This window comes from Lithobates pipiens, unplaced genomic scaffold (assembly GCF_037356315.1).
Source record: "Lithobates pipiens isolate NorthernLeopardFrog02 unplaced genomic scaffold, aLitPip1_a1.2 Scaffold_8, whole genome shotgun sequence".
NCBI lineage: Eukaryota > Metazoa > Chordata > Amphibia > Anura > Ranidae > Lithobates > Lithobates pipiens.
In genome coordinates, this window is record NW_027507903.1 from 175,016,034 (window position 1) to 175,041,340 (window position 25,307).

At 45.6% G+C, this 25,307-nt stretch overlaps 1 protein-coding gene across 1 annotated transcript in view; it reads right to left on the minus strand.

Annotated features, from left to right (window-relative positions):
* Positions 1-10,473, minus strand: part of SYPL1 (synaptophysin like 1) — a gene marked incomplete in the record, with an annotated part of 82,905 nt that extends 72,432 nt beyond the window's left edge. The window contains 1 exon segment of the mRNA XM_077468337.1: positions 10,086-10,473. Coding sequence (XP_077324463.1) covers positions 10,086-10,154 — 69 coding nt within the window.
* Positions 10,474-25,307: the final 14,834 nt, after the last annotated feature.

A 25,307-nucleotide genomic window follows, 5' to 3' on the forward strand; every position in this document is an offset into this window, starting at 1 on the left:
TCTGATTGAGTCAAGAAGCCAGGAGATCCACATATGGCGTGCCCCACCTTAGACAAAGGAGCCGAAATACATCCGAATGTAGCAACCATTCCCCTTGGTCCAGCATATGACGACTTAGGTAGTCCGATTGCCAGTTTTCTATGCCTGGAATGTACACAGCCGACAGAGCCGCTGGATGTGAGCAACCTCCAGTGCTGCAGCCAAGCTCCTTGTTCCTCCTTGATGGTTGGCATACGCTACCGCAGTGGCGTTGTCTGACTGGATCCTGACCGGACGCCCCTGCAGCCTCTGTGACCATATGGAGAGGGGCTACCAGATTGCCCGAAGTTCCAGCACGTTGATTGTCAGGTGGGACTCTCTGGGTTCAGCGACCCTGGGCTGACTATACGCCCCAAACTCCCACCCAACCGGTCAGGCTGGCATCCATTGTGATCACCGTCCAATGAAGAGGAAGGAACGACTTCCTGAACCGAAGAGCCAGCAACCTCAGCCACCAGAGCAGGGAGTCCCTGACTAGCTGGCTCACTCGTATTTGACAATCCAGGGACAACAGCGATTTTGTCCCATTTTTGACAGGATCTCTTTTGTAAGACTCGAGTGTGGAATTGAGCATATGGTACTGCCTCGAAAGTGGCTACCATGAGACCCAGGACTCACATGCAAAAAACGCAGCGACGACCACCTGCAGGGCACCAACAACTTTAGCTTGTCCGAGGAGTCCAGAAGCAGGCCCAGGTATTCCAGGCATTGAGTCGGCTTCAAAACACTGACTTCTGCAGGTTCAGTACCCAACCAAACCCCCGAAGAGTTTGCATGGCGATTGCCACATTTTCCCTTAATTCTGAGGTGGAAGCTGCCCTCAGAAGGAGGTCGTCCAGGTAAGCCACAATTGCGATCCCTCGCTGCCTTACCAAAAGCCAAAATTGGGGCCAGCACCTTGGTGAAGACCCTGGGTGCCGACACCAGGCCAAAAGGGCTCGTCCCTGACTGCAAATCGCAGAAACTTCTGATGCATATGGGACACGCAAGTATGCGTCCTTGATGTCCAGGATGCCAGAAAATCCCCCTGATGGAGTGCAGCGACCACTGAGCGAACTGATTACATCCTGAACATTTGTACTTTCACAAAGCTGTAGAGGGCCTTGAGGTCCAGGACCAGACAGACCCCTTCCTTCATTGGGACTTCAAACAGATTGGAGTAAAATCCCTGAAACCTTTCCGACGTCAGTACAGGTACTATCACCCCGTGCAGCAGCAGGTCCTGTTGCCCCAAACAGGACCTCCTGACGAGCCGGAAGAAGTTGAAGGTTGGAGGGGGGAAAAAATAAAATAAAAAATCTGTTTGGCGGACAAGAAAGAAACTATCTTATACCCTGAGGAAACCAGTTCGCAGACCCACTGATAAGAAAGTAGGGAGGCCCACCAGGCTGCAAATTTCAACAGACGACCCCCACTGCCAACCCAGGCGGACAAAAAATGAAAAAAAGGAGGGCCCTTGCCTATGGTGTGGCCCCTTCCCTTTTCTGGACTGTGGGAGCAACGTACTCTTACCCCAAGTAACATTATTACTAATGTCATTCAGCGAGGTTCTAAATAGCCTCTCTCCCTGGGAGTCCAAATCCACCAGTGCTTTTTCAGATGCCTGGTCCGCAGAGCAGCATTTCAGCCAAATCAGGCGACGTAGCACTACTGCTGATACAGAGGCTCTAGAGAGCAAGGAGGCACTATCTAAGGCCGCATCACGGGGGGGGGTTTAACAAACAGAGATGTTTGTTAGAAGTCACTCCTCAAAAGGGGTAATGCACCACCATGTGTTTCGGGACTGAAAGAGGTCCACTGCGGTTTTTTCCACTCCGTGTAAATAAACTTATCAAAATAAGTTGGGTAAGGAAACACCTTAGCCGTGCGGGCCGGCTTGGGGGACCCGAAAGGGACGGACACCTCTGTAGATACCCTAAAAATGGAGGTTACGGTGTGGGTATCTCGCACCGCTGTAATAAGTGCTCCTACAAGCGACTTTTCCTGCGCTGACCCAGAGTCATCCGAACAGTCCTGGTCCACATCCACCGGTACATCAGAACAGGGGCTAACAAAACAATCAACATTATTCTGTACTCCTACTCCTGGGCCTCTCTGCGCCTTTGATACGATTGAGCACCCCCTCCTCAAAAAATTCCACAGTTTTGGCCTCCGTGACTGTACTCTTCGTTGTTTCTCTTCCTACTTATCCAACCGCACCTTTAGCGTTTCTAACAACTCTACTTCCTCTTCTCCCTTTCTCCGTTGGGATCCCCCAAGGTTCTGTTCTTGGACCGCTCCTATTTTCAATCTACACCTCCTCCCTGGGTCAACTGATAGCCTCCCTTGGCTTCCAATACCACCTCTACGCTGATGGCACCCAAATCTATTTATTTACCCCTCAGCTCACTCCCTCTGTCTCCTTACATATCACGAATTTACTTTCAGATATATCAGTCTGGAGGAAAAAAAATAAATAAAAAAAAATAACTGATGGCACAACCATAAGCCCATTCCCACATGCCAAGGTTCTAGGTGTAGTCCTGGACTCTGAACTCTCCCTCAAAACAACACATCCAATCACTGCTCAAATCCTGCAGCCTCAACCTCCGCAACATCTTCAAAATATGCCCCTTTCTAACCAACGACACAACAAAGCTCTTAATTCACTCACTGGTCATCTCTCGCTTCAACTACTGCAACTCCCTTCTCATTGGCCTACCTCTACATAGTCTATCACCTCTTCAATCCATCATGAATGCTGCTGCCAGACTCATCCACCTTACCAATCGCTCTGTGTCTGCTACTCCTCTCTGTCAATCCCTCCACTGGCTTCTTCTCAGCCAAAGAATTCAATTCAAAATACTAACAACTACTTACAAAGCCATCCACAATATCACCCCCAGCTACATCACTAGCTTAGTCTCTAAATACCAACCTACTTGTTCTCTTCGTTCCTCTCAAGACCTCCTGCTCTCTAGCTCCCTCAACACCTCCTCCCATGCTCGCCTCCATGACTTTTCCTACTTTATTAGCTTTTAGAAGATCCCTGAAAACCCTTCTCTTCAGAGAAGCCTACCCTACCCACACTTAACAACTGTATTTTCATTTTCTCCATCAACTCATCCCCCATAGTTATTACCTTTTGTTTCAACTTGATCCTCCCTTCTAGATTGTAAGGGCCCTCTAGTGCCTCCTGTATTGATTTGTATTGCAAGTGTACTGTCTGCCCTCATGTTGTAAAGCGCTGTGCAAACTGTTGGAGCTATATAAATCCTGTATAATAATAATAATAATAATAATAATAATAATAATAATAATAATAATAAGAGGTCGACCGATATATCGGCCAGCCGATATATCGGCCGATATTTGCAGTTTTTTAAATAATCGGCATCGGCCGATTGTGTTGATAAAAAGCCGATTCTACAGAGGGACTTTGAAATGACTTCTGTAAGAAGTCAGTGTGAGTTGCCTGAGTCGTCATAGCAACACTTTCCTCCTCTCTGGGCAGACTGCCAAGAAAAGAACTAAATGATACAATGTTTACACTTCTGAATGAATGAAGTCATCTCTGTGTAGAAGTTATCAGTTTAACCATTTAAAGACTAAATCTTTTCTGACACTTGTTGCTTACAAGTAAAAATCCTGTATTTTCTGCCAGAAAATCACTTAGACCCCCCAAAAATGATATATATTTTTTTAGCAGAGATCCTAGGGAATAAAATAGCGGTTGTTGCAATATTTTATGTCACACAGCATTTGCACAGAGGTCTTTCAAATGCATTTTTTTTGGGAAAAAATACACCATTTAAAAAATAAAAATAAAATAAAAAAACAGTAAAGTTAGCCCATTTTTTTTTTTTTTTGTCCAAAAGTTTTGACTACCCGTTTTTATTTAATATATAGGTTTTTTTTTTTTCATCTAGATCATACATACAAGTAAACTGATTGGAGGTTTGTTTTGTTTAATAAATGTTTAAAGCGGGAGTCCGCCGGGACTCCGCGTTTTTTTTTTTTTTTTTTTAAAGCCAGCAGCTACAAATACTGCAGCTGCTGACTTTTAAAATAATGACACTTACCTGTCCAGCGCACCCGCGATGTCGGCACCCGAAGCCGATCTCTAGATCGACACTCGAGTGCTGCCGCCATCTTGGGTATGGGAATCAGGAAATGGAGCCTTTCGGCTTAATTTCCCGGTTCCCTACTGCGCATGCGCGAGCCGCGCAGCGCAATGAGGACGGTCCCCGCTGCCTCTGGGATCTGTGTGTTTCCCAGCAGGCAGCGGGGCACTTGCGGAAGGGGGCGGGCACTTGCGGAAAGGGGCGTAATGTACGCCCCTTTCCGCAGAGAGCTAGGCCGGAAGTGGGTGCAGTTACCTGGATTATCCAGGTAACTGCACCCCCCTCCCCCCTGAAAGGTGCCAATTGTGGCGCCGGAGGGGGGGGAGGGTTCCGATGAGCGGAAGGTCCATTTTAGGGTGGACCTTCGCTTTAAGTGTAAGAAATTTTCTGTATCACTTATGAAGGCTGCTTTCACACTGGAGCGGGCAGACGTTGATGGTAAAACGCAAGTTTTAGCAGCTCTTTACCATCATTTTAGCGGTGCTATTTGGCTGCTAGTGGGGCACATATAACCCAGCTAGCGGCCAAGGAAGAGGTTAAATGCGCCCATGAAACACCGCTGCCAAATCGCATTGCATGCGCTTCGGCAGTGGTGCCCATTCATATCAATGGGCAGGAGTGGTGGAGGAGCGGTATACACCACTCCAAACGTGCTGCTTGCAGGACTTTTTTTTTTTTTTTAAGATCCTGCCAGCGCATCGCCTCAGTGTGAAAGCACTCTGTCTTTCACACAGACTGCAGGGGAGCCATTTTGCAGGCACTTTACAGGCGCTATTTTTAGCCCAAAAGCGCCTGAAAAATGCCCCAGTGGGAAAGGTGTGTTAGATCAAGGGGGATTAAAAATAAATAAAATAAAATAAAATCGGCCTAACATATCGGCCCAAAAAAATCGGCATCATATATCGGCTATCGGCCGCCATGATTTCTAAATATCGGCATCGGCCAGAGAAAAACCCATATCGGTCGACCTCTAATAATAATAATAATGAATGATGTGAACATTTGAACGTTTTCATGTGTTTGTAGTATCATGCAGCAAACCACAAACAAACAAAGCTTGTCGCCCAAAAAGGAGAACACCTTGCTGCGATAATTGCAGTAAAACCAAACTGAGTTTAGGTGCCTTTGAAAATGAACGGTATCTGGGAAATGCGTTTTGCGATCTGAGGTCACGGGAAGAATCTTTTTTTTTTTTCTTTTTTTTTTAACCAGAGATCCCAAAACACCAAAATGTGAATGGAGCCCTATAGTCCCCAAATGCTGGGAATGAAACTGTCCCGTTTGCTTTTTTTCCTCTCAACCAAACTGTCAAACCATGAAATGGCTGGTGTCATAACTCAGTGGTTCTCAACCTGTCCTCAGGACCCACTAAGGCTATGTTTCTACTATTGCATCCCCAAAGTTGCACGATTTTGCCACAACTTGAAGCAGTGCCTGTGCAAGTCGTATCAAAGTGGGACCAAAGTAGTGCAGGGACTACTTTGAAGTCGTTGCGTCTCAAAGTTGCAGATATGAACAGTACTCATTGGAAATCATGGCTATGGTATGACTTGTTATGCGACTTTTCAGTCCCAAATCGCATGAAAAGTGCTGAGGACAGAAGTTGAGAACCACTGCAGATGCAAGGTAAACAGAGGCCAAGATGACCGCTCCCTTGGCTTAAAATAAAAAGGGTTTACTTCCACTTTAGACCTCCATACACACTGGGCATAAAGCAGGGATATACAACTAGCGGACCTCCAGCTGTTGCAGACCTACAAGTCCCATGAGACATAGCAAAACTGACAGCCACAAGCATGACACCCAGAGGCAGAGGCATAATGGGACTTGTAGTTTTGAAACAGCTGGAGGTCCGCTAATTGCAAACCCCTAGCATAAGGCCTCCTGAAGATGCCATGTGAAAACGTACATTGGGGCACAGGAAGCTACAGTGCCTTCAAAAAGTATTCATACCCCTCAAAATTTTCCACATTTTCTCATGTTACAACCAAAGACTTAAAATGTATTTTATGCGATAGGCCAACACAAAGTGACACATAATTGTGAAGTGGAAGGAAAGTGATTAAAAAAAAAAAAAAACTGAAAATAATTTAACACAGAGTGAAAATTATTCATGCACAGGAACACTTTATGTGAATGATGAATTTATATGTTTCACACGGTTGATTAATAGTAGATAACTGCACCAGGATAACAATTGAGCGTTGTGTACGAGGTTTAACCCCTTCCCGCCGAGCGTACGCAGATGTGCGTACTCGGCTTCCGGGGGGTATACCGGGATGATGCCCGCACCTGCAGGCATCATCCCGGTACCGTTTTATTCAGCGGGCGATTGGCTATCCAGCCATAACAACCGAAGAGGCTAAAAGCCGCTCGGCTGTTATGCCGGAGGAGCGGGAGGGGACGCCCCCCTCCTCCCGCCGCCGTTACCGGTGCTCCCGCTGGATCGGGAGCACCGATTCAAGATCCGGCGCCTCCGGCTGCCAGGGAGGAACTGGAACGAAGCCGTAATCGGCTTCGTTCCAGTATCCTAATCGTAAACACGGAAGCGACGTCATGATGTCACTTCCCGTTTACTCGGCTGCCAGTGGCGCCGGTTTTAAAAATATATACGGTATTCAGAATCGCCGTTTTCGGCGATCTGAATACATTGAAGTGTAAAGGAGGGGTGGGGGGGGGGGTCTTTTAGACCCCCGATCCCTCCATAATGAGTACCTGTCACCACCTATTACTGTCACAAGGGATGTTTACATTCCTTGTGACAGCAATAAAAGTGATCAAATTTTTTATTTATTTTTTAAACAAATTTATTCATTTTCAAATAAATAAAAGAAAAAAATTTTTTTTTTAAAGCGCCCGCCGTCCCCGTGAGCTCGCAAAGCAAAGAGAACGCATACGGAAGTCACGCCCGCATATGTAAACTGTGTTCAAATCACACATCTGAGGTATCGCTGCGATCGTCAGAGCGAGAGCAATAATTCTAGCACTAGACCTCCTCTGCAACACTAACCTGGTAACCGTAAAAAAAAATTAAAGCATCGCCTTTTGAGATTTTTAGGTACCGTACTTTGTCATCAATCCACGAGTGCATGCAATTATAAAGTGTGACATGTTTGGTATCTATTTACTCGGCGTAACATTATCTTTCACATTATGCAAAAAAATTGGGCTACTTTTACTGTTTCTTTTTTTTAATTCATAAAAGTGTCCTTTTTCCCAAAAAGTTGCGTTTAAAACACCGCTGCGCAAATACCATGTGACATAAAATACAATCGCCGTTTTATTCTCTAGAGCAGTGATGGCGAACCTTGGCACCCCAGATGTTTTGGAACTACATTTCCCATGATGCTCATGCACTCTGCAGTGTACTTGAGCATCATGGGAAATGCTCTAGAGTCTCTGCTAAAAAAAATATATAATGTTTGGGGGTTCCAAGTAATTTTCTAGCAAAAAATATGGATTTTAACTTGTAAACACCAAATTCCAAAAATAGGCTTAGTCATGAAAGGGTTAAAGCGGAGCTCCACCCTAAAGTGAAGCTTCCTCTCATTGGAACCCTCCCCCCCTCCGGCGCCACAATTGGCACCTTTCAGGGGGGAGGGGGGTGCAGGTACCTGTACAGTACAGGTATCTGCACCCACTTCCGGCATAGATATCTGCAGAATCTACGCCTCTTTACGAAGGTCCCCCACTGTCTGCTGGGAAACACAAGGATCCCAGAGACAGCGGGGACCATCCTTATTGCGTAGCGCGACTCGCAGTAGGGAACCGGGAAATGAAGCCGCAAGGCTCCACTTCCTGATTCCCATACCCAAGATGGCGGCGGCAGCACCCGAGAGACGATCGAGAGATCGGCTTCGGGTGCCGACATCGCGGGCGCGCTGGGCGGGTAAGTGTCATTATTTTAAGAGTCAGCAGCTGCAGTATTTGTAGCTGCTGGCTTTTAAAAAAATAAAAATAAAAAACGGCGGACTCCCACTTTAAATAATTATAAGGACATTGATTGTGTTTTAACACAGCAGCTGTAAGTTGAGATCAGCATTTTTTTTTCTTTCAGTCCGTAGAGCCAACTCTATGTGTTAGCCTACGGGTGTCCGTGCACATTTGGGAATTTACAGGCATATTTGTGGAGAAGCGTTTACAGGCTAAAAAAAAAAAAAAAAAACACCACACACACACACACACACTTTGACACAACTAAATGCAACATTTAGGCACGTAAAGCGTTTTTAGAGCAAAACTAAACCACCTTATCCTTTTCAGCCAAGGAAGCTGCTTTCTTAGCCTGTGTTTGAACTGCAGTTACCATGGTGCTGCACATGTGATCAGTTATGACACCAACCATTTGATGGCTTGACAGTTTGGTTGAGGACACAAGCAAGTGTGACAGTTAGTGCCCGTTCACACAGGGGCGACGTGACTTGCAGCGCGTCTCACAGACGCGACCTGCACACGACTTCAGCGTATAGAAGTCAATGCAAGTCGCCTGAAGTCGCCCCGAAAATACTACAGGAACCTTTTTCTAAGTCGGAGCGACTTGAGTCGCTCCTATTAGAACGGTTCCGTAGTACAGAACGGAGCGCGACTTGTCAGGCGGCTAAGTCGCCTGACAAGTCGCGGTAATGTGAACGGGCACTTACCATTCATGGCATTCCTGCAATATAACTTTTTTCACTGGTAAACTACACAGAACAGAGATCTGCCTATGTAAACAAGGCAGATGCCGGTCCTGAGTCTCTGCAAAGCAGAGACCAGAGTCCACGTCTTTCCCTAGTAAAAGGAGCACAAAAACACTGGCTATGCACTCATGTAACCCTGATAGCCGTAGATGTTTAACCCCTTCCCAGCCAGTGCATATTTTTAGCACTGATCACTGTATTAGTGTCACAAGTGTCGTTGTCCAATTGTCAACATCGCAGCACTGCTATAAGCTGCCGATTGCTGCCTTTACTAGTGAACCAGGGGTCTGAAAGTGGTGGCCCTCCAGCTGTTGCAGAACTAAAATTCTCACGAGGCATAGCAAGGCTGACAGTTAGACCCCCTTTCACACCAAAGGCATTTAGGTACTAAAAATAGCACATGTAAAGCAAAGCGCCTCCCATGCCACCCCAGTGCAAAAGCCCAAGTGCCGCGTTTCACACGTTCTGAAAGCCCTGCAAGCAGCATCTTTGGGGCGGTTTGGGAGCGATGTATACATCTGCTCCCAAAACGCCATGCCCATCGAAATGAATGGGCAGGGCTGCCAAAGCGCAACACGGGCACTTTTAACCCTTTATTCGGCCGCTAGAGGGGGGTTTAAAAAAAAAAAAAAAACACTTTACCCGCTAACGCATGTGAAAGTAGCCTTACAAGAATGACAATGACAGTTTGCGACCTCTGGTAAACCAATATGCGCTTATTGAGATTACTTTAGCAAAAGAATGTAGCAGAATACATAGTGCCCTAAATGTATCACTGAGTGCATCCTGATATATTTCCCCCATTCTCTGATTGGTCGGCCTGGGGTGGGTAAATCTTCCAGAAGGAAAGTGGTTAAAGTGCCTATCCAGGCAGAAGGGTTGTTCGCCGAGTGCAGCGATCTCCCCCCCTTCCCCGATTGGCCGGTGAGGAATCCCTCAGGTCCCAGCATTAGTCACCTTCATCATCAGCCAGCTGTGAGGAGCAACAGGTCAGCCTGACAAGCCCTCCTCGTGACAGCGGCTCCACCCAGACTTGGCAAATAAGGAGCAGCCAGCGCCCAGCCCAGACATGACAAGTATCCGAGGGATCGCCCTCTGTGTACACAGGAGAATATTCCAACACTGGCTCTAGTCCTCAGAGGGAAGACACACGGCCTATCACACGTGTACAGGAGGAGCGCCCCTCCTCCCTCATCCCGGTTTACCTCAGGTGGTTGGTGACGCCTCCCTCCCCCACACAGGCCCGACTCCCCTCACAACTCACCCACTCCAGAACTTTGATGAAGCCCAGGGGCTCCTTCAGCGCCATAAAGTTCATCTGAAATCCCGACATCTTGGAGGAGGAGAAGGACGGTGTAACGACACTGAGCGCAGGAAGCCGGAACACACACAGCTCTAACCGCTTCCTTCTCTACCTGAGTCAGCCGCTTCTTCTGCTACGTCACAAGGGGCCCGCCTACCGACACAAGGCCCGCCCCCACTCCGGTCTGGGCCCCGCCCCCGCTAGGGCTGACAGGAAATGTTCAGCTCTCTCTGGGACGCTGTGTGCCGTTAGAAGCGGCGGTTGTATCAATGACCGGTGTGGTGTTCGGGTACAGCCTGCTTCTATAACAATCCTCGGTGTCTAGAGCTGACTAAACACGCGGGAAGAGGTGACACCTCACCGGGCGTGGCTCTGCCACAATGGCGGGCGGAGCTTGTTTTCTCCGGCCACGCCCCCTCTCACGTGTCTGCCTGTTGCTGTGTCGCATGACAAGCGGTCAGGAGACGGTCCTCGCGTGTCACTGACAGTGTATAAGAAAACAGTTGTCACCCAACTCCCAACATTCCCTCTGAGGGCCAAGTGTGTGCCCACACTGCCCAGTCAGATCATTACCATGGTAATACTAACACATGGCTGCCTTCACGCCTGTGCGATTTGTGGCACTTATACTGCAGCGCAAGAACACACGCCATTATACGCCATATTGACATTATTTTCTATGGGGCCTGTTCACACCTATGCATTTTTCCTGAACGCAGTGCGATTTCAGCAGGTACGCAGGCAGGTGCGATTTTGGCACCATAGGCTTCAATAGGAGAAATATAAACGCACGTTCATGTGTTTTGGTGCTTTTTTTTTTGGTAGGATTTTGTGTTAGACCCCTTTCAAACTGGGAAGTTTTTCAGGAGCTTTAGCGTTTAAAAAAGCGCCTGACAGAAGCCTCATCTGCAATCCTAATGTGAAAGCCCCAGTGCTTTCACACTGAGGCGCTGCGCTGGCAGGGCATCAAAAAAAGTCCTACAAGCAGCTTCTTTGCAGCGCTTTAGGAGCAGTGAATACACCGCTCCTAAAGCGCCCCTTCCCATTGAAATCAATGGAAAGTGTCTTCAAAGCGCATTGGCAACAGCGCTTTTAACCCTTTACTCGGTCACTAGCAGGGGTTAAAAGCGTCCCACTAGCGTTTTCGAAAAACACTGGTAAAGCGCCGTTAGTTTAAGCGGCGCTTTACCAGCATTTTTCGGGCGCTGGCAGTGTGAAAGGTCTCCTAAAGCACTCGGGCTTTCACATAGGGATTGCAGATGAGGCTTCTTTCAGGCACTTTACAGGCGCTTTTTTTGGCGCTAAAGCGCCTGAAAAAAGCCCCAGTGTGAGAGGGGTCTAACACAAAATCCTACCAAAAAAAAAGGACCAAAACACATGTACGTGCGTTTATATTGCTCCTATTGAGGCCTATGGTGCCAAAATCACAGGGCTTAACAACCAGTTTCCCCCTCCTATGAGTATAAAGCATGAAAAACACATCAAAAACATGCAGATGGCTGCATTCACACATGGCCGCTTTGAATCGCGGCTCTAAAACGCCCAGGTGTTTATGACCAAACGCACATTACAGATGCCATTCATTCTACCGCGATAAGTCGTGCTGCAAACCACATTGTGTGAAGCATGTCGCCCCCAAAAGAAGTTCCAGAATTTTTTTTTGAGCAGCAAGCTTCAGTCCCGGTTCACACTTATGCGATGTGGGAAACGCACAAGATTCACTGCGTTTTCCCCACATCGCATCACATTAAGCAATCACACGGCTTCCATGCATTCTGCTGCAGGTGTCAATGTTATCTTAACAAGGCCTTTGAGGCTGAAACGCATTTACATTGCTGTCTGTGTCTTTTATGGAGAATCAATACATTTTGAAGATTTTAACCACCTCCCCTCCGCGTTGCTGCAGCGCGGCCCTAATTTGCCGGGAGGGCATCCATAGATGTCCTCCTGTGCTCGACCGGCCTGCGGGGGCGCTCTCTGTGATCAGCGAGTCTATGGGACTCGGTTGATCACAGAGCAGAGTTAGGGGTCGCACCCGACCCCTTACCACGTAATCAGCTGTCAGCCAATGACAGCTGATCATGTGATGTAAACAGAGACGGCAATCAGCTATTTTTTTCTCCTCACACTGGTAGCGCGAGGAGAAAAAAGAAAGCCGATCACCAATGGCTGTGAGAGGGACATCGGTCCCGATCGTGGAGAGCCTCTGCGGAGGCTTCTGTGCCCACCAGCGCCACCTACCAGTGCCCAAAGTGTCACCTATCAGTGCCCACAGTGTCACCTATAAATGTCAATCAGTGCCCCATCACCAGTGCTGCCTATTAATACCACCTACCAGTGCCCATCAGTGCCACCTATCAGTGACATCCAACAGTGCCACTCATCAGTGCCACCCATCAGTGCCGTCTTATCAGTGCCTATCAGTGTCGCCTTATCTGTGCCCATCAGTGTTGCTTTATCTATGCCTATCAGTGCAGCCTCATCAGCGAATATCAATGAAGGGGAAAAATTAGCCGTTTGCAAAATTTTATAACAAACTATGAAACTTTTTTTTTTGTTTGTTTTTTAATTTCTGTCTTTTTTGATTTGTTTAGCAAAAAATAAAAAGGCGGTGATTAAATACCACCAAAAGAACGCTCCACTTGTGTGAAAAAAATGCTAAAAATGTAGCACCCGCTCTGCAGATCCATGGTGTGCTGGTGACATTCTCATACTCAGATTACCTTCGGTTCCAGCCAATCGTCACTGCAGCATCCCTTAACATCTACAGCCACCTTGCAGGAATGTGTGCGTTGGGAATAGTATGTTTTGATCGCCTGACTGGCTTCCTCAACAGCACCCCTGATGCCTGCCCATCAAAAGAGTACTTTATTTTTGGATGAGCCCATAAGAAACCGGGGCATCACATACACAGATGGTCACATGAAGGGGTCCTGCGAGGCTCCGAAACGTTGCTTCTATTAATAATGTGATTGCTGAATAAAATCTTTGGACCTGCTCTGGAGATCCGTGGTGTGCCGGTGACATTCTCTTGCTTAGATGTCGGCTCCTGGATGCAATCTGCGTCCAGGAATGCATCTTAGTATAGTCACAACCAAAGAAATTCCCAGCTCAACTTGTCAGCCAGCCTGCAACCAAATTAACCTGTCTAATAGTTTGGACAATGACGACAAAGGTGTCCAGTGCGTCCCCTCACCAGTATTCCAACAGTAAAAACAAATGGTCACTCTTCCCACCTATATTTGGCCTTAGCAGCATGGAACACATAGAAGGACAATGCATGTAAAACAAAACCAAATCAATTCCCAGCACAACTTGTCAAACTGCAACCAATCAAATTAAAGTGGTTGTAAACCCTTACAAACCACTTTGACCTACAGGTAAGCCTAGATTAAGGCTTACCTGTAGGTCCAAGAAATATCTCCCAAACCTATACGGTTTAGGAGATATTTGCCCGAAGACGGGCACCGCTATCTACCGCGCATGCGCCGTAGACAGCGGTGCGCAGGAGCACTGAGCGGGGCATCGTCAATGACGGCAATGCTGCAAGTGTCGGCTCCCGTGCGCATGCGCGGGAGTGACGTCATCGCTGCTCTGGCGAATCACAGCGCCAGAGCAGCGAGACCCACAGAGACCCACCAAGAAGATGGACGCTCGGAACTACAGGGGACAGCGGTGACTTCGCTGGCTCCTGTGTCAGGTAAGTGACACATAATGGACTACTATGCGATGCATAGTAGTCCATTATGCTTTGCCTTTACAGGGAATGAAAGAGGAAGTAAACTCATCAAGGTTTACTTCCTCTTTAACCTGTCTAACAGATTGCGTTAAAACCAAGGCACCCCATTATTATCCACAGTCCTAACTCTATACACACACACCCAGCACACAGCCCCTGTTAGTATAATCACAGGTGCATTTGACCTCCTTCTGCATCAAACTGGTTTTACAATCCATGACCTGAATGAGGCAAAAAGCATAATACCTTGCCACGGCTTTCTGTACTGCAATGGGTGGCACCAACATCCTTCCAGCGATATCTTGGGGAATGATTTATAGTACAAGGGTGCTTTCCTGCAATATCCTCATTGGTAATGTCACCCTCTCCTAGCGACATTGGCAGAGGCTGGGGGTAAAGTATATTTACTAACGTTTGCCAATCATCTTCCAGGACATATAAAAAGAGAAGGTACTAATGCGCACAACCCTTACTACTATCCCTATTAAAAATTATTTAAAACACTAAATCAAGGAGCTGCCAACATAGAAAGTGATCTCTACACTATCAAAGGAGTAAAACAGGAGTGATATGTGGCGCTACCTACTAAGACAAAAAATATTTACCAATAATTAATACAAAATTATCAAATAGCATCAATAATGTAAATACAGTATATATACAAATATATATAAATAAATATGTGCAAAATAAGCAATAAGTAAACTAAACAGTAGATGTGAAATGTGTAAACCAAATGGATATCTGTGGACACCTGTATCAAAGGGTCAAAAGGGTGATAAAGTCACGTGGATGTGACGCAACGCATCAGGGAGGAGCCAGGTGTCACGATCATCACTTCCGGTCGCGGCCGAGACCGGATGTGTACATTTTACCCGCGATTGTCAACTTTTATGTAAGTGTGGATGTTATTTTGATTAAAGTTTTTTAAAAATACTACACTGTTGGAGTCCCCTCCCTCTTTTCTTCATCTCATTTATATCTACTGCTGATGTTATTGGCTATATTACTGAGCGGACCATACGAGGAACAGAGAAAGATTGGGACTGTCACCACTATATTTACAGCGCTATGTGGCCCTGATTGGTCTTGGTTCTGAGGTGAGAGGCTGGGGGAAATAAAGGGGTGCACAGAGCAATGAAGTGTCCTGTTTCAGTTTACACTTTTTGAACTGCACGTTTTCTTACTAAGATCATACTGTTTGCTATGATATATGGACTTTGCCTGCATATATTTATGGACTTGTTTTTCTTGAAGATTTCACGGATGTGATTATTGCACCATTTTACTATTTATGAGTGGTTTATTGCACTATATGAGATTTGCACTTTATTTAATTAATTTTTGCACAGGTATCCATTTGGTTTACACATTGCACATCTACTGTTTAGTTTACTTATTGCTTATTTTGCACATATTTATTTATATATATTTTTATATATATTTGCATTATTGATGCTATTTGATAATTTTTTATTTTTTTATTAATTATTGGTACATATTTTTTTGTCTTAGGTAGCGCCACATATCATTCCTGTTTTTATCTTCCAGGACAGCTATCGGAGAGATAATTGGTTCCTCCAACAGGAAACATGGGATAAAATAGCCCCCCCCCCCCCCCCCCCCGGGTCTTCAGTTTCAGTTTGTTTCTGACCTTCCAGGAACTTACCGTCATGATTGTTTTGTTTTTGGGTCAGTTGATTGTTGTCTCCTCCGGTTAGTTACATAGTTGTTGTCTGATTACCTATGTAGATGCCTCTCCCAGACCTGAGGGCATCCAGTTCTATTTTTGTCCAGATCTTGCCGCTTAGAGATCTGTTGGCTCCTGACTGCGCATGTTCGCCTATTCTCTTAGCTTGTGGGTGAGAGTGGGGAAAGTGCCTGGCTCTGTCCTGAGGAGGAATCATCTTCAATGCTGGTGGGTGTTTGTATAGGTTAGGTGCAGGGCATCTGGCCCTGTCTTGTATGTAAATCACCTTCCTGATCTGTGGGCAGCAGCCATTGAAATACAAATAGGCAGGCTATGGTGGCATTGGATGCCATTTCTGATGCTGAGAGTGATGCCCTTTCCAGTGCCAGCATTACCAGGAACCATGGTCTATTCATCAACACTATACAGAAGAGCAAGGAGCTGGTTTGTATATGCTACCCATGGCCTGGAGTGGGGCTTATTTTGGATTAGTTCTGCCATGCTACATCATCACATGTTAACACAAGTCTTCTCTGTACCCCCTTACTATACACAATGTAAAAGGGAAGATGTATTGTAGATACTCAGAAAACGTTTGCAATGGCAAGGGCAACCTCTTCTTCTGTGTCCAAATACTGGTGGAGGTAAACCACATTTTCTGCATGTATTGTGAAAGGAAGCTAGTGTGCAGATTCCTTTTTACCCTCTGTGTACAACTGCTGATTCTGCTTCCGTTGCTGTCATCCAACGTGTTTTTCTATCTCTTTATACCGACACACACTTTGGAAGAGGCTCCTGATTATCCTGTCATACCAAAAAAGAAAGGCAGCGACTGTAATATAAACGTTTAACAAATCTTTCTACTACTAGCAGGTCCCAAGGAGGAAGCAAAGGATGTTAGTGCATCTAGATTTTTATTTCCGGTAGAAAAAACAAATGACTTGTTAAAAGCAATCTATACTGCAAAACAGACTGAGGATTCCCTGCCAGTTTTGTCAGTACAGGATAAGATGTATAGGGGTCTACTGGAGAAGAAGTAGAGTATCCCCTGTCCATCTGTCTCTGAGAGACATGATTTTCCAAGTGCGAAAGGGATCCTTAAAGTGGAGGGCCACTCAAAAAAAATGCCTAAAAATGTTCTTAAAAAATTGGAGGGAAAAACAAAACAAAAACTTTTTTAACTTACCAGAAATGCCTGTTGCTAGGCAGATCGTCTTAATCTGCCTCTTCCTATTCCGTGGTGATCTTTAGTCTTCTCCTCCTCACGTCGTCTTCTAGTGAATGAATCGTGGTGTGTTCTGGGAACTGTGTGACTCGCGCATGCGCAGTAGGAAATGGGCAGTGAAGCCTCAAGGCTCCACTGCCTGTTTCCCTTAGTTGATATGGCGGCGCCCGGACCCGAGAGCCAAGGGATGGTCGGCCACGGGCGGCCGACATCGCGGGCACCCAGGACAAGTAAGTGTCCTTATTAAAAGTAAGCAGCTACAGTGTTTGTAGCTGCTGACTTAAAAAAAAAATTTCCTAGCTGGCCCTCCCCTTTAAGTCTGGTACACACTATGAGATTATCGGACGAATGACCATCCATTTTTAATTTTTGTTTTGCATGCTAGTCTCCATATCAAAAAGAGGAAGAAGTTGGGGCGTGGCCTGGAGCAACATGAAGTAGGTCGCACTGAGTAGGAGCTCCGTCCATTGATCCTGGAAATTGATCTATCCTGCGACCCCTCAATACCCTAAATATTGGTAACCAGTCCGAGAAGCCCTCACAGTTTTACTGTGATATGTCCCCGACCAAAGCTCAGAAGGCAGCCGCAGCTAAACTTGCTAAATTCCAAAGAATGGACGGAGAAGATACGGGGGAAAATGGCAGCACCAGGTGTGAGAGTCAAACTCCGGCTAGTGGAGACACTGCTAAACTCCTAGAAGCCATCACCTTTTGTCGGACATCACTGACGGCGCAGATTGAAGAAGTTAAGGTGGATATCTCCCTGATTCACCAAGATTTTCAGAAACACCGGGACAGAGTAAAGACGGCGGAGACCCGGCTGGGTCTGGTGGAGGATGCTGTCCCGACCTTGCAGACGAGCTCTGACCATATGCAGCTATTATCTAAACAGGATGACATAGGTTGCAGAGGTGTAACCTCCGTTTTATCGGTCTTCCTGAAGGCGCAGAGGGCAGGGACCCGGCTGCCTTTTTGGAACAGCTCCTTACTACCACATATGGGCAGGCGGCGTTCTTTGCCACTCTGGCCGATGAGAGAGCCCATCGTATGCTGGCTAGACCCCCCCCCCACCGGGAGCCCCCCCGCGCACCTTCATAGCCAAATTCTTACATTTTAAGGACCGGGATACCGCTCTCCGTTTGGGCAGAGAGAAAGGTAACATCCCCTACGGGAATGGAAAGGTGGCTATATTCCCTGATTTCTTTGTGGATGTTCAGCGCCGCAGGCAGAGCTTCATGGAGGTGAAGCGCAGACTGCGGATTAAACACCTAAAGTACTCCATGCTGTTTTTGGTCAAGCTGCGAGTGGAGGCGGATGACCGGGCTATCTTCTTTGAAGATCCAGAAGAGGCGCTTACCTGATTGGAACATCGGGAAGCTGCAAGGGATGCACAGCGCTGAGCCTTAGATCCGGCTCCCCGAGGTTTTTTTTTTCCCTTTTTCCCTTTTTTTTCTCTCTGGACCTGTTGGGGAGCGGAATATTTCACCCACCTATACTGCTTCATCCATGTATGTACAACAGTCTTGACATCACTGCATGAGCTACCGCAATACACACTGCCCCTTAGTCCCTTATATCAAACGCTGTGATATCTGGCCATCCTATCCTTGGGAGACATGCTCCTTGAGAAGGGCTTCTAATACCAAGAGGGATCCCTCAATACTGAATCCTGTATGTCCAGCTAATCTTGAACAGGGTCATCGTTCTTTTTAAACAATTTTCTTATGTTTATATTTTGGAGGGTTTTTTTTTCCCTTTAATTGCTTTATATATATCATTTCAAATACATGACTGCTCCTTTACATTCTTCTCCTGAGACTCCGGCTCCACTATGGACCTACCTAATTCATGCAAAGTGCAGTGCGATTTCGCCCGACCATCCATCAGGATATAGGATTATATCCGGGGGGCTGAGCATGGAGCCTTGTTAGTTGCTCTTCTACAGGCTCTGGATCTTGTGAGCGTTATCACGACCCGGGGACACCCATTGCATAGGCCATGTTCCACTTTGTTTTATTTTATTTTTTTAATGCATGAGTTCCGAATGCCGGGTCCCCATGAGCCAGTTCTCAGCCCCCGCTACCTGCAGGATGGCAGTTCAATGTTATGGGATGACGCCAGTTTGGGAGGGTGCAGGGCGGGGAGGAGGGAGGGAGTTCGCAGTTTCTGGATTGGCAATGTTAAGGTTTGCATAGGTTTACAAACGGCAAGGATAAATGTTAAATTTCTTAATCTTGATGAACAGCTAGACTTGGTGGGTAGGACATGGATACTGAACTTTAATATTTTTCTGTCTATTCTTGAATTACGCTATGTATATACAAACACTTCTCAAAACATGGTCACACCTAGACCATGGGCAGTATAAAATTTCTAACGTGGAATGTACAGGGCCTGGGTGACAAAGTTAAATGATCGTCAGCCCTTGCATTTCTTAAGAAGCAGAGGGCAGATGTTATGGTGTTAGTCAAGACACACATAGAAGGGCGGCTCCAGTTGGCACTTGGTAGACCCTGGGTGGGGTGGGCCGTTCACTCCACCCACATGTCTCATGCCCGCGGAGTTTTGATTTTGGTGGCCAAATCGTTACAATTCGAACTATACGATATTGTCTCTGACCCACAGGGGAAGTATATTTTTATGCATGTCAAACTATATGGAGAACCATTTTTAATCTTGGCATTTTATGTTCCATGCCCTTTTTGTGCCACGATTGTTGTGGAAGGATTTACGTACATGTCCCGACACCCTTCAGTCCCAGTAGTATGGCTAGGGGACTTTAATGAAACACTAAACCCTAGCTTAGATAGACTTGGACCCTTGGACTCACAGAGGGGAGCACCCCCCGTTACAAGGTTCTACAGACTACTTACCAGTTTTAATCTAGTAGACACTTGGAGGCACCTTAACCCTTTAGCCAGGCAGGACTCCTGCTTTTCTTCCACACACAATACTATGTCTCGTATCGACCTCATCCTTCTTTCCCAATCACTGGTACCACGACTTCAGACTGCAACATTTGGCCCAAGACTCCTCTCAGATCATTGTCCTTATTGGGTTACGGTTAGGGTTAATATTCACAAACCACCAACTTCCTGGCGCCTCAATCCCTTCTGGCTCTTCTTCCTACCAGAAGATAATACCCTTCTAGAAGAGTTTAAATAATACTTTGCAGACAATGACCCCTCTGCATCACCTATGATAGTGTGGGAAACATTTAAATTGTGTGCACGGTCATCTCTTAAATCGGCTATTAATAAGATAAAGGAGGATTCAGCGGCTGCTTTTGAGAAAGCCATTGCTGAACAAGCTAGCGCAGAACATCAATATACGTTGGACCCCTCTCCTGCTCAGGCCGGCCTCCTAAAGTTGCATACCAGGGTGGTTAATCCATTACAATATGAGAAAGCCAGACGCAAACTTTTCTTCTCCAAACAGAAGTTTTTTGAAAATGGAGAAAAGGCAGGCAAATTGCTAGCATACATGGTCCATAGTGAAGACCGACCCCTGTGGTTATATCCCTGCATGACCAGAGAGGTGGACACATTCTGGACCCTCCCAGTGTCACCGCTCAATTCCAAATTTTCTTCACAGAACTATACACATCTAGAGCCCCCGCAGACGCGATAAAGATGCAGGACTTCCTTATGGATATCACATTCCGAAATTAACGGAGGAGCAGGTGTCCATGTTGGAATCGCCTCTTACAACGGATGAAATATCCGAGGCTATAGCAGGATTGGCCAGATCAAAAGCCCCAGGGTCAGATGGCCTGCCCATAGAATTTTACGCACAATATGGCAAATTACTAACCCCTAAATTACTGGCTCTGTATAATTATCTTTGGGAACATCTTGTACTACCCCCCTCAATGAGAGAAGCAATTATCATATTAATCCCTAAGCCAGGAAAAGACCCAGGATACCCTGAATCATATAGACCCATATCACTACTTCAGGTTGATATTAAAATCCTAGCAAAAGCTCTGGCCAACCGTCTCAACCAAGTTATTCTATCCCTGATACATAAAGACCAGGCAGGCTTTATGCCTGGGCGCAACACCTCATTCAACCTTAGGAAGCTTTTTATTAACCTTCAGGCCATACACTACAACGTAGGTGAATGCATGGTGGTGATCCTTGACACTGCCAAAGCGTTCGATTCATTGGAATGGAAGTATCTGTGGAGGTGTCTGGAGGCATATGGTTTTGGAGCTAAGTTCATTAGGTGGATTTGACTCCTTTATCAGGATCCCTCAGCAAAAGTGGTAGCCAATAGATGGCTGTCTGAGTCGTTTGGCCTCTCTAAAGGCACGCTTCAGGGCTGTCCACTCTCCCCTCTACTTTACGCGCTTGCTGCAGAACTGTTTGCCATTTCCATTCGTAATAATTTTGAGATCTGAGGCTTAACTAAGGGCACATTAGATGAGAAAATCAGCATGTACGCTGATGATACTTTGTTATACCTGGTGGACTCTGGCTCTTGCCTTAAAATTGCACTAGATACAATCAAACTTTTTGGATCATTCTCCGGTCTTAGGATAAATTGGGATAAGTCCCAAATCCTTTCAATTGATCTCTTCCCACCTTCCAGGGCACAGACACAACTCCCCCTCTTCAGAGTAAACACCATGAAATATCTCGGGGGGTTCATACCTCCAGAACACCGCCAGATTACATCGCTCTCAACGTTGAACCGCTGTATACATTAATTAAATCCAAAATACAAATATGGTCCAGACTACCATTAGGCGTATGGGGTCGTATCAACTTAATAAAAATGGTTCTACTCCGCAAAATATTATATATCTTGTGGCACTCTCCAGTATATATTCCCTTTAAACATTTTAAATGCTTTGAAACCCTTCTTAAACCCTTTATTTATTTGGGGCAACAACAGGCATAACTTGGCGTGGCACACACTCCTCAACCCCACGGATCTGGGAGGAACAGCCATGTCAGATAATAACCTATACTATATGGCATCTCAACTGTCTCAACTTTTTCACATTGATAAAACTGACAAAGAGAGATACAATGCAATACAGACCCTATTAGTGTAATAGCAGTGGGTTCACGAGGAACTCAATCAGCCGAGAGACACACTACCCTATACCATTACAGACGAATTTGGGATATTGCTACAGATAAGCTGGGGATATCGCCTATCCACAATTACACTCCACTGTGGCACTATAAAAACGTATCCGAATTATCTCAAATACCTGACCCAGGGATCTGGTCCACACGGGGAATACATTACCTGCATCATCTTCTGACGGACGGGGCATTTAAAACATTTCATACTTTACAAGAAGAATTTGCACTCCCGGATCATATGCTCTTCAGATATCTTCAAATCTGTCATGCCATTTCTGCACAATTTCTGGATGCAACCCCTCAATCCTCCCCTAATTCAATTATAGCCATAGTCAAGAGTACTGATCCCCAAAAACTCGCATCGTCCTTTTATAATAAGCTTATTACTCCCTCCTCCACAAAATTAACATATGACATTAAACCGCGTTGGGAGAGGGAGGTGGGTGCAATGGAGAACGAGAAGTGGAGCAAAGCTCTGGACACCTGTAAAGCGGTGTCTGCCAAAGCTCTCTGACAAGCTAACACAAATATTTATCCTACACCACTCATACCTCACACCTCTTCAAATATCCAGGTATAATAGGGACCATTCCAACTCTTGTCCGATGTGTGAGCGGGATACGGGCACATTTCTTCACCTAATCTGGTCTTGTTCTATGATCCAGGGATTCTGGAAACAGATTGTGGATTTCCTCCATGATACCAATGTCTCGCCTCTCACCCTTAACCCAAAGCCATGTTTATTAGGAATATTCCCTGACTCTGAAATGGACAACGGGACAAACGGATCTAAGGGCACCTGGAGGTACAGTGCAAGTATCACTTCACAAACCTGTGAAGTACAGCCTGATAGGAAGGGTATCTTTTTCAGAATTAGACTCCATGTCTGCTGTTTTCCTGTTTTTACTGCCAAAGTATAACTTATGTAACATGCATAAATACTCTGTATGTATATATTGCCTAATAAAACGTTTAAACAAAAAAAAAAAAAAAGAAAATGAAGAGGTTACTAAAGTTACGAAAATTCTCGTAGGACAGAATAAAATTTTGGAAGTGATGTAATATATTTGTATTATATTTTCGGCTGAAAACTGTACAGATTAAATTAAAAAGGTCCAATCTGGTATATGATCGGCTCTCGGAAGCTGTGTACTAATGATCAGATTATCATACATCCGCTTCAAAAGCGGTATTATTCATATGATTATCTGATCATGCCTTAAGGCTGGCCATACAGTAATAGATTTTCTAATGAACATTCTTATGAAACTTAAAGTGTTTTCAGTACATTTGACAGCTTGATGGATGTCCTTCGAGAGTACTTCAATATTTTGCTCGCTTTTGAAAACTGATTTTGGAATCAGTGGGGGCCCGTCCATATGGAGCACGGAGGGCACCCCCCCTCCTAATTCATCTGCATGGCCCCTAATCTCCATGCAGGGTACCAGATACATGGATTTCAATTTTTTTTTTAAAAGCAAATGATTGGAGCCTGAGGCTCTAATTGGCTTTAAAAAAGGGTGGGCTTGGGGCACAGAGCCACCCCCCTTCCCAAAATGGAGCACCAGCTGCAACTGTTTGCAATGAATGCACTTTATAAAATGAAAAACCAAATGCACTGTTAGGTTAGGTTCGGATCTGTGCAGGTGGTGACCTGCAGGCAGGTGCCATTTATCCTAATGGCATACCACCTACACTGGAAATCACATCCATACTGGGAACTTCAGTTCCCCTGCGGGCTGCGATTTCAAAAATAGTGCAGGGACACTTCCTTGCATGGTTGTGTGGTCTGGAATCCCAGGACCACATCAAATGGTTTCAGGGTGGTGAGCTGGAAGGGAACCAAGGAACATTCTCTGCAGATCTGCAGTTGATTTGAAGGGCAAGAGATAGATCCCCAATGTCTCCAAAAAGAGTACCTGTCACCTGCTCAATGCTATCACATAGGGGTTTGTTAACCCCTTGTAATAGCAACAAAGTTGAATAAAAATAAATAAAATGCTAAGAGATAAAATGTATTAAACCTTTCTAAAAAATGTTTTTACTGAAACCCCTGTCGCCCTGCATACACCCTGTCATGAACAGGTGTGACCAGATTGTATGGACTGCAAAGAGGAAACCAAAAGGCATGTAAAGTGAATAAGAATAATGTTTATTTAAGATAAGTGATATAAATAAGTAAACACCCCAAATACAAATAGTACTCAACCAACCAACAGAAACTCACAGAAAACAGATAATATATACAGCCAAAGTACCGAAATAAAACACGTTATCCAGGCCAGAGTCATACACAGGGGATCAGCAAATGAACAAGGGCAGGACAGGATATAATGGATGGGATCAGACTTACAAGGGAACAGGAACACAGGAGGGACAGGATCAGGATGGGATTGGGTACAGGCTCAGGTGCAGGCTCAGGTTACAGGGTTCAGGGTACAAGTTACAGGGTTCAGGGTACAAGTCGCAGGTACAGGTCAGGACACAAGGAAGAAAGATACCAAGGCAAGCATGTGAGGGCTTGCCGGGTATTTATGCGGCTGCCAGTGATTGTCCTCATGTAACACCTGAGCGCAGGGAGTGTTGTCTGCTCCATACTGCCAGGATCCATCCGCTGGTGAACGTCAGTACTGCGGCCCATTGATGACATAACACCAGCAGGGAAAGACTCTCCTGACAGTTTCAAACTGCCAGGAGACACCTGCTGGTGGACCTCAGTACTGCACGCCAAATGGTAGATATTACCAGCGGATAGACCCTTTCCTGACACACCCACAGGGTGCACACGTACATGTAAGCCGTGATTGTAACACAAATGTGAGATATTGTAAGAAAAGACCCTGGAAACAGGGGCAATTGTACCAGGACTTTGAAGGCAAACAAAGGACTTTTTATAAAACCATATTATTTATTAGAAAAAGTGTTTAAAAAAGCATGTATAAAAACATAATAATAATCTATAGAAAACATTTGTGCAAGACAAAACAATTTACATATAATATATTTTCCATAAATTCAAACATGAGTACACATTCCTCCATAGGCCTGACATGTTTCAGGACAGATGTCCATTCTTCAGAGGAGCTTTTAGGAGAGAAAATGAGTATCTTCAGTATTGAAATTCTGAATAAATATATGGTTGTATACAAAAAAAAGTTTTTTTTTTTTTTTTTTTTAAAGGAACTTGATACGCTTCCGCCGCCAACTATTCACCAGAAGGTGAAATACTCTGTTCGAGCTCAGAGAAGCCCAAGCAAAAGGTCCTAGGATAGGACGATTACCATAGTGCAGCCAACATGGAGCCTTTGAGAATGGATATAGTTCACAGGTGACAGCAGCATTACCCGGCATGAAGTGTAAAATGTGAGATATCGACGTAAAAGTTGGCGTGAGAGCAATAATTTTAGCACCATAGCTTGTGGTTTAGAGC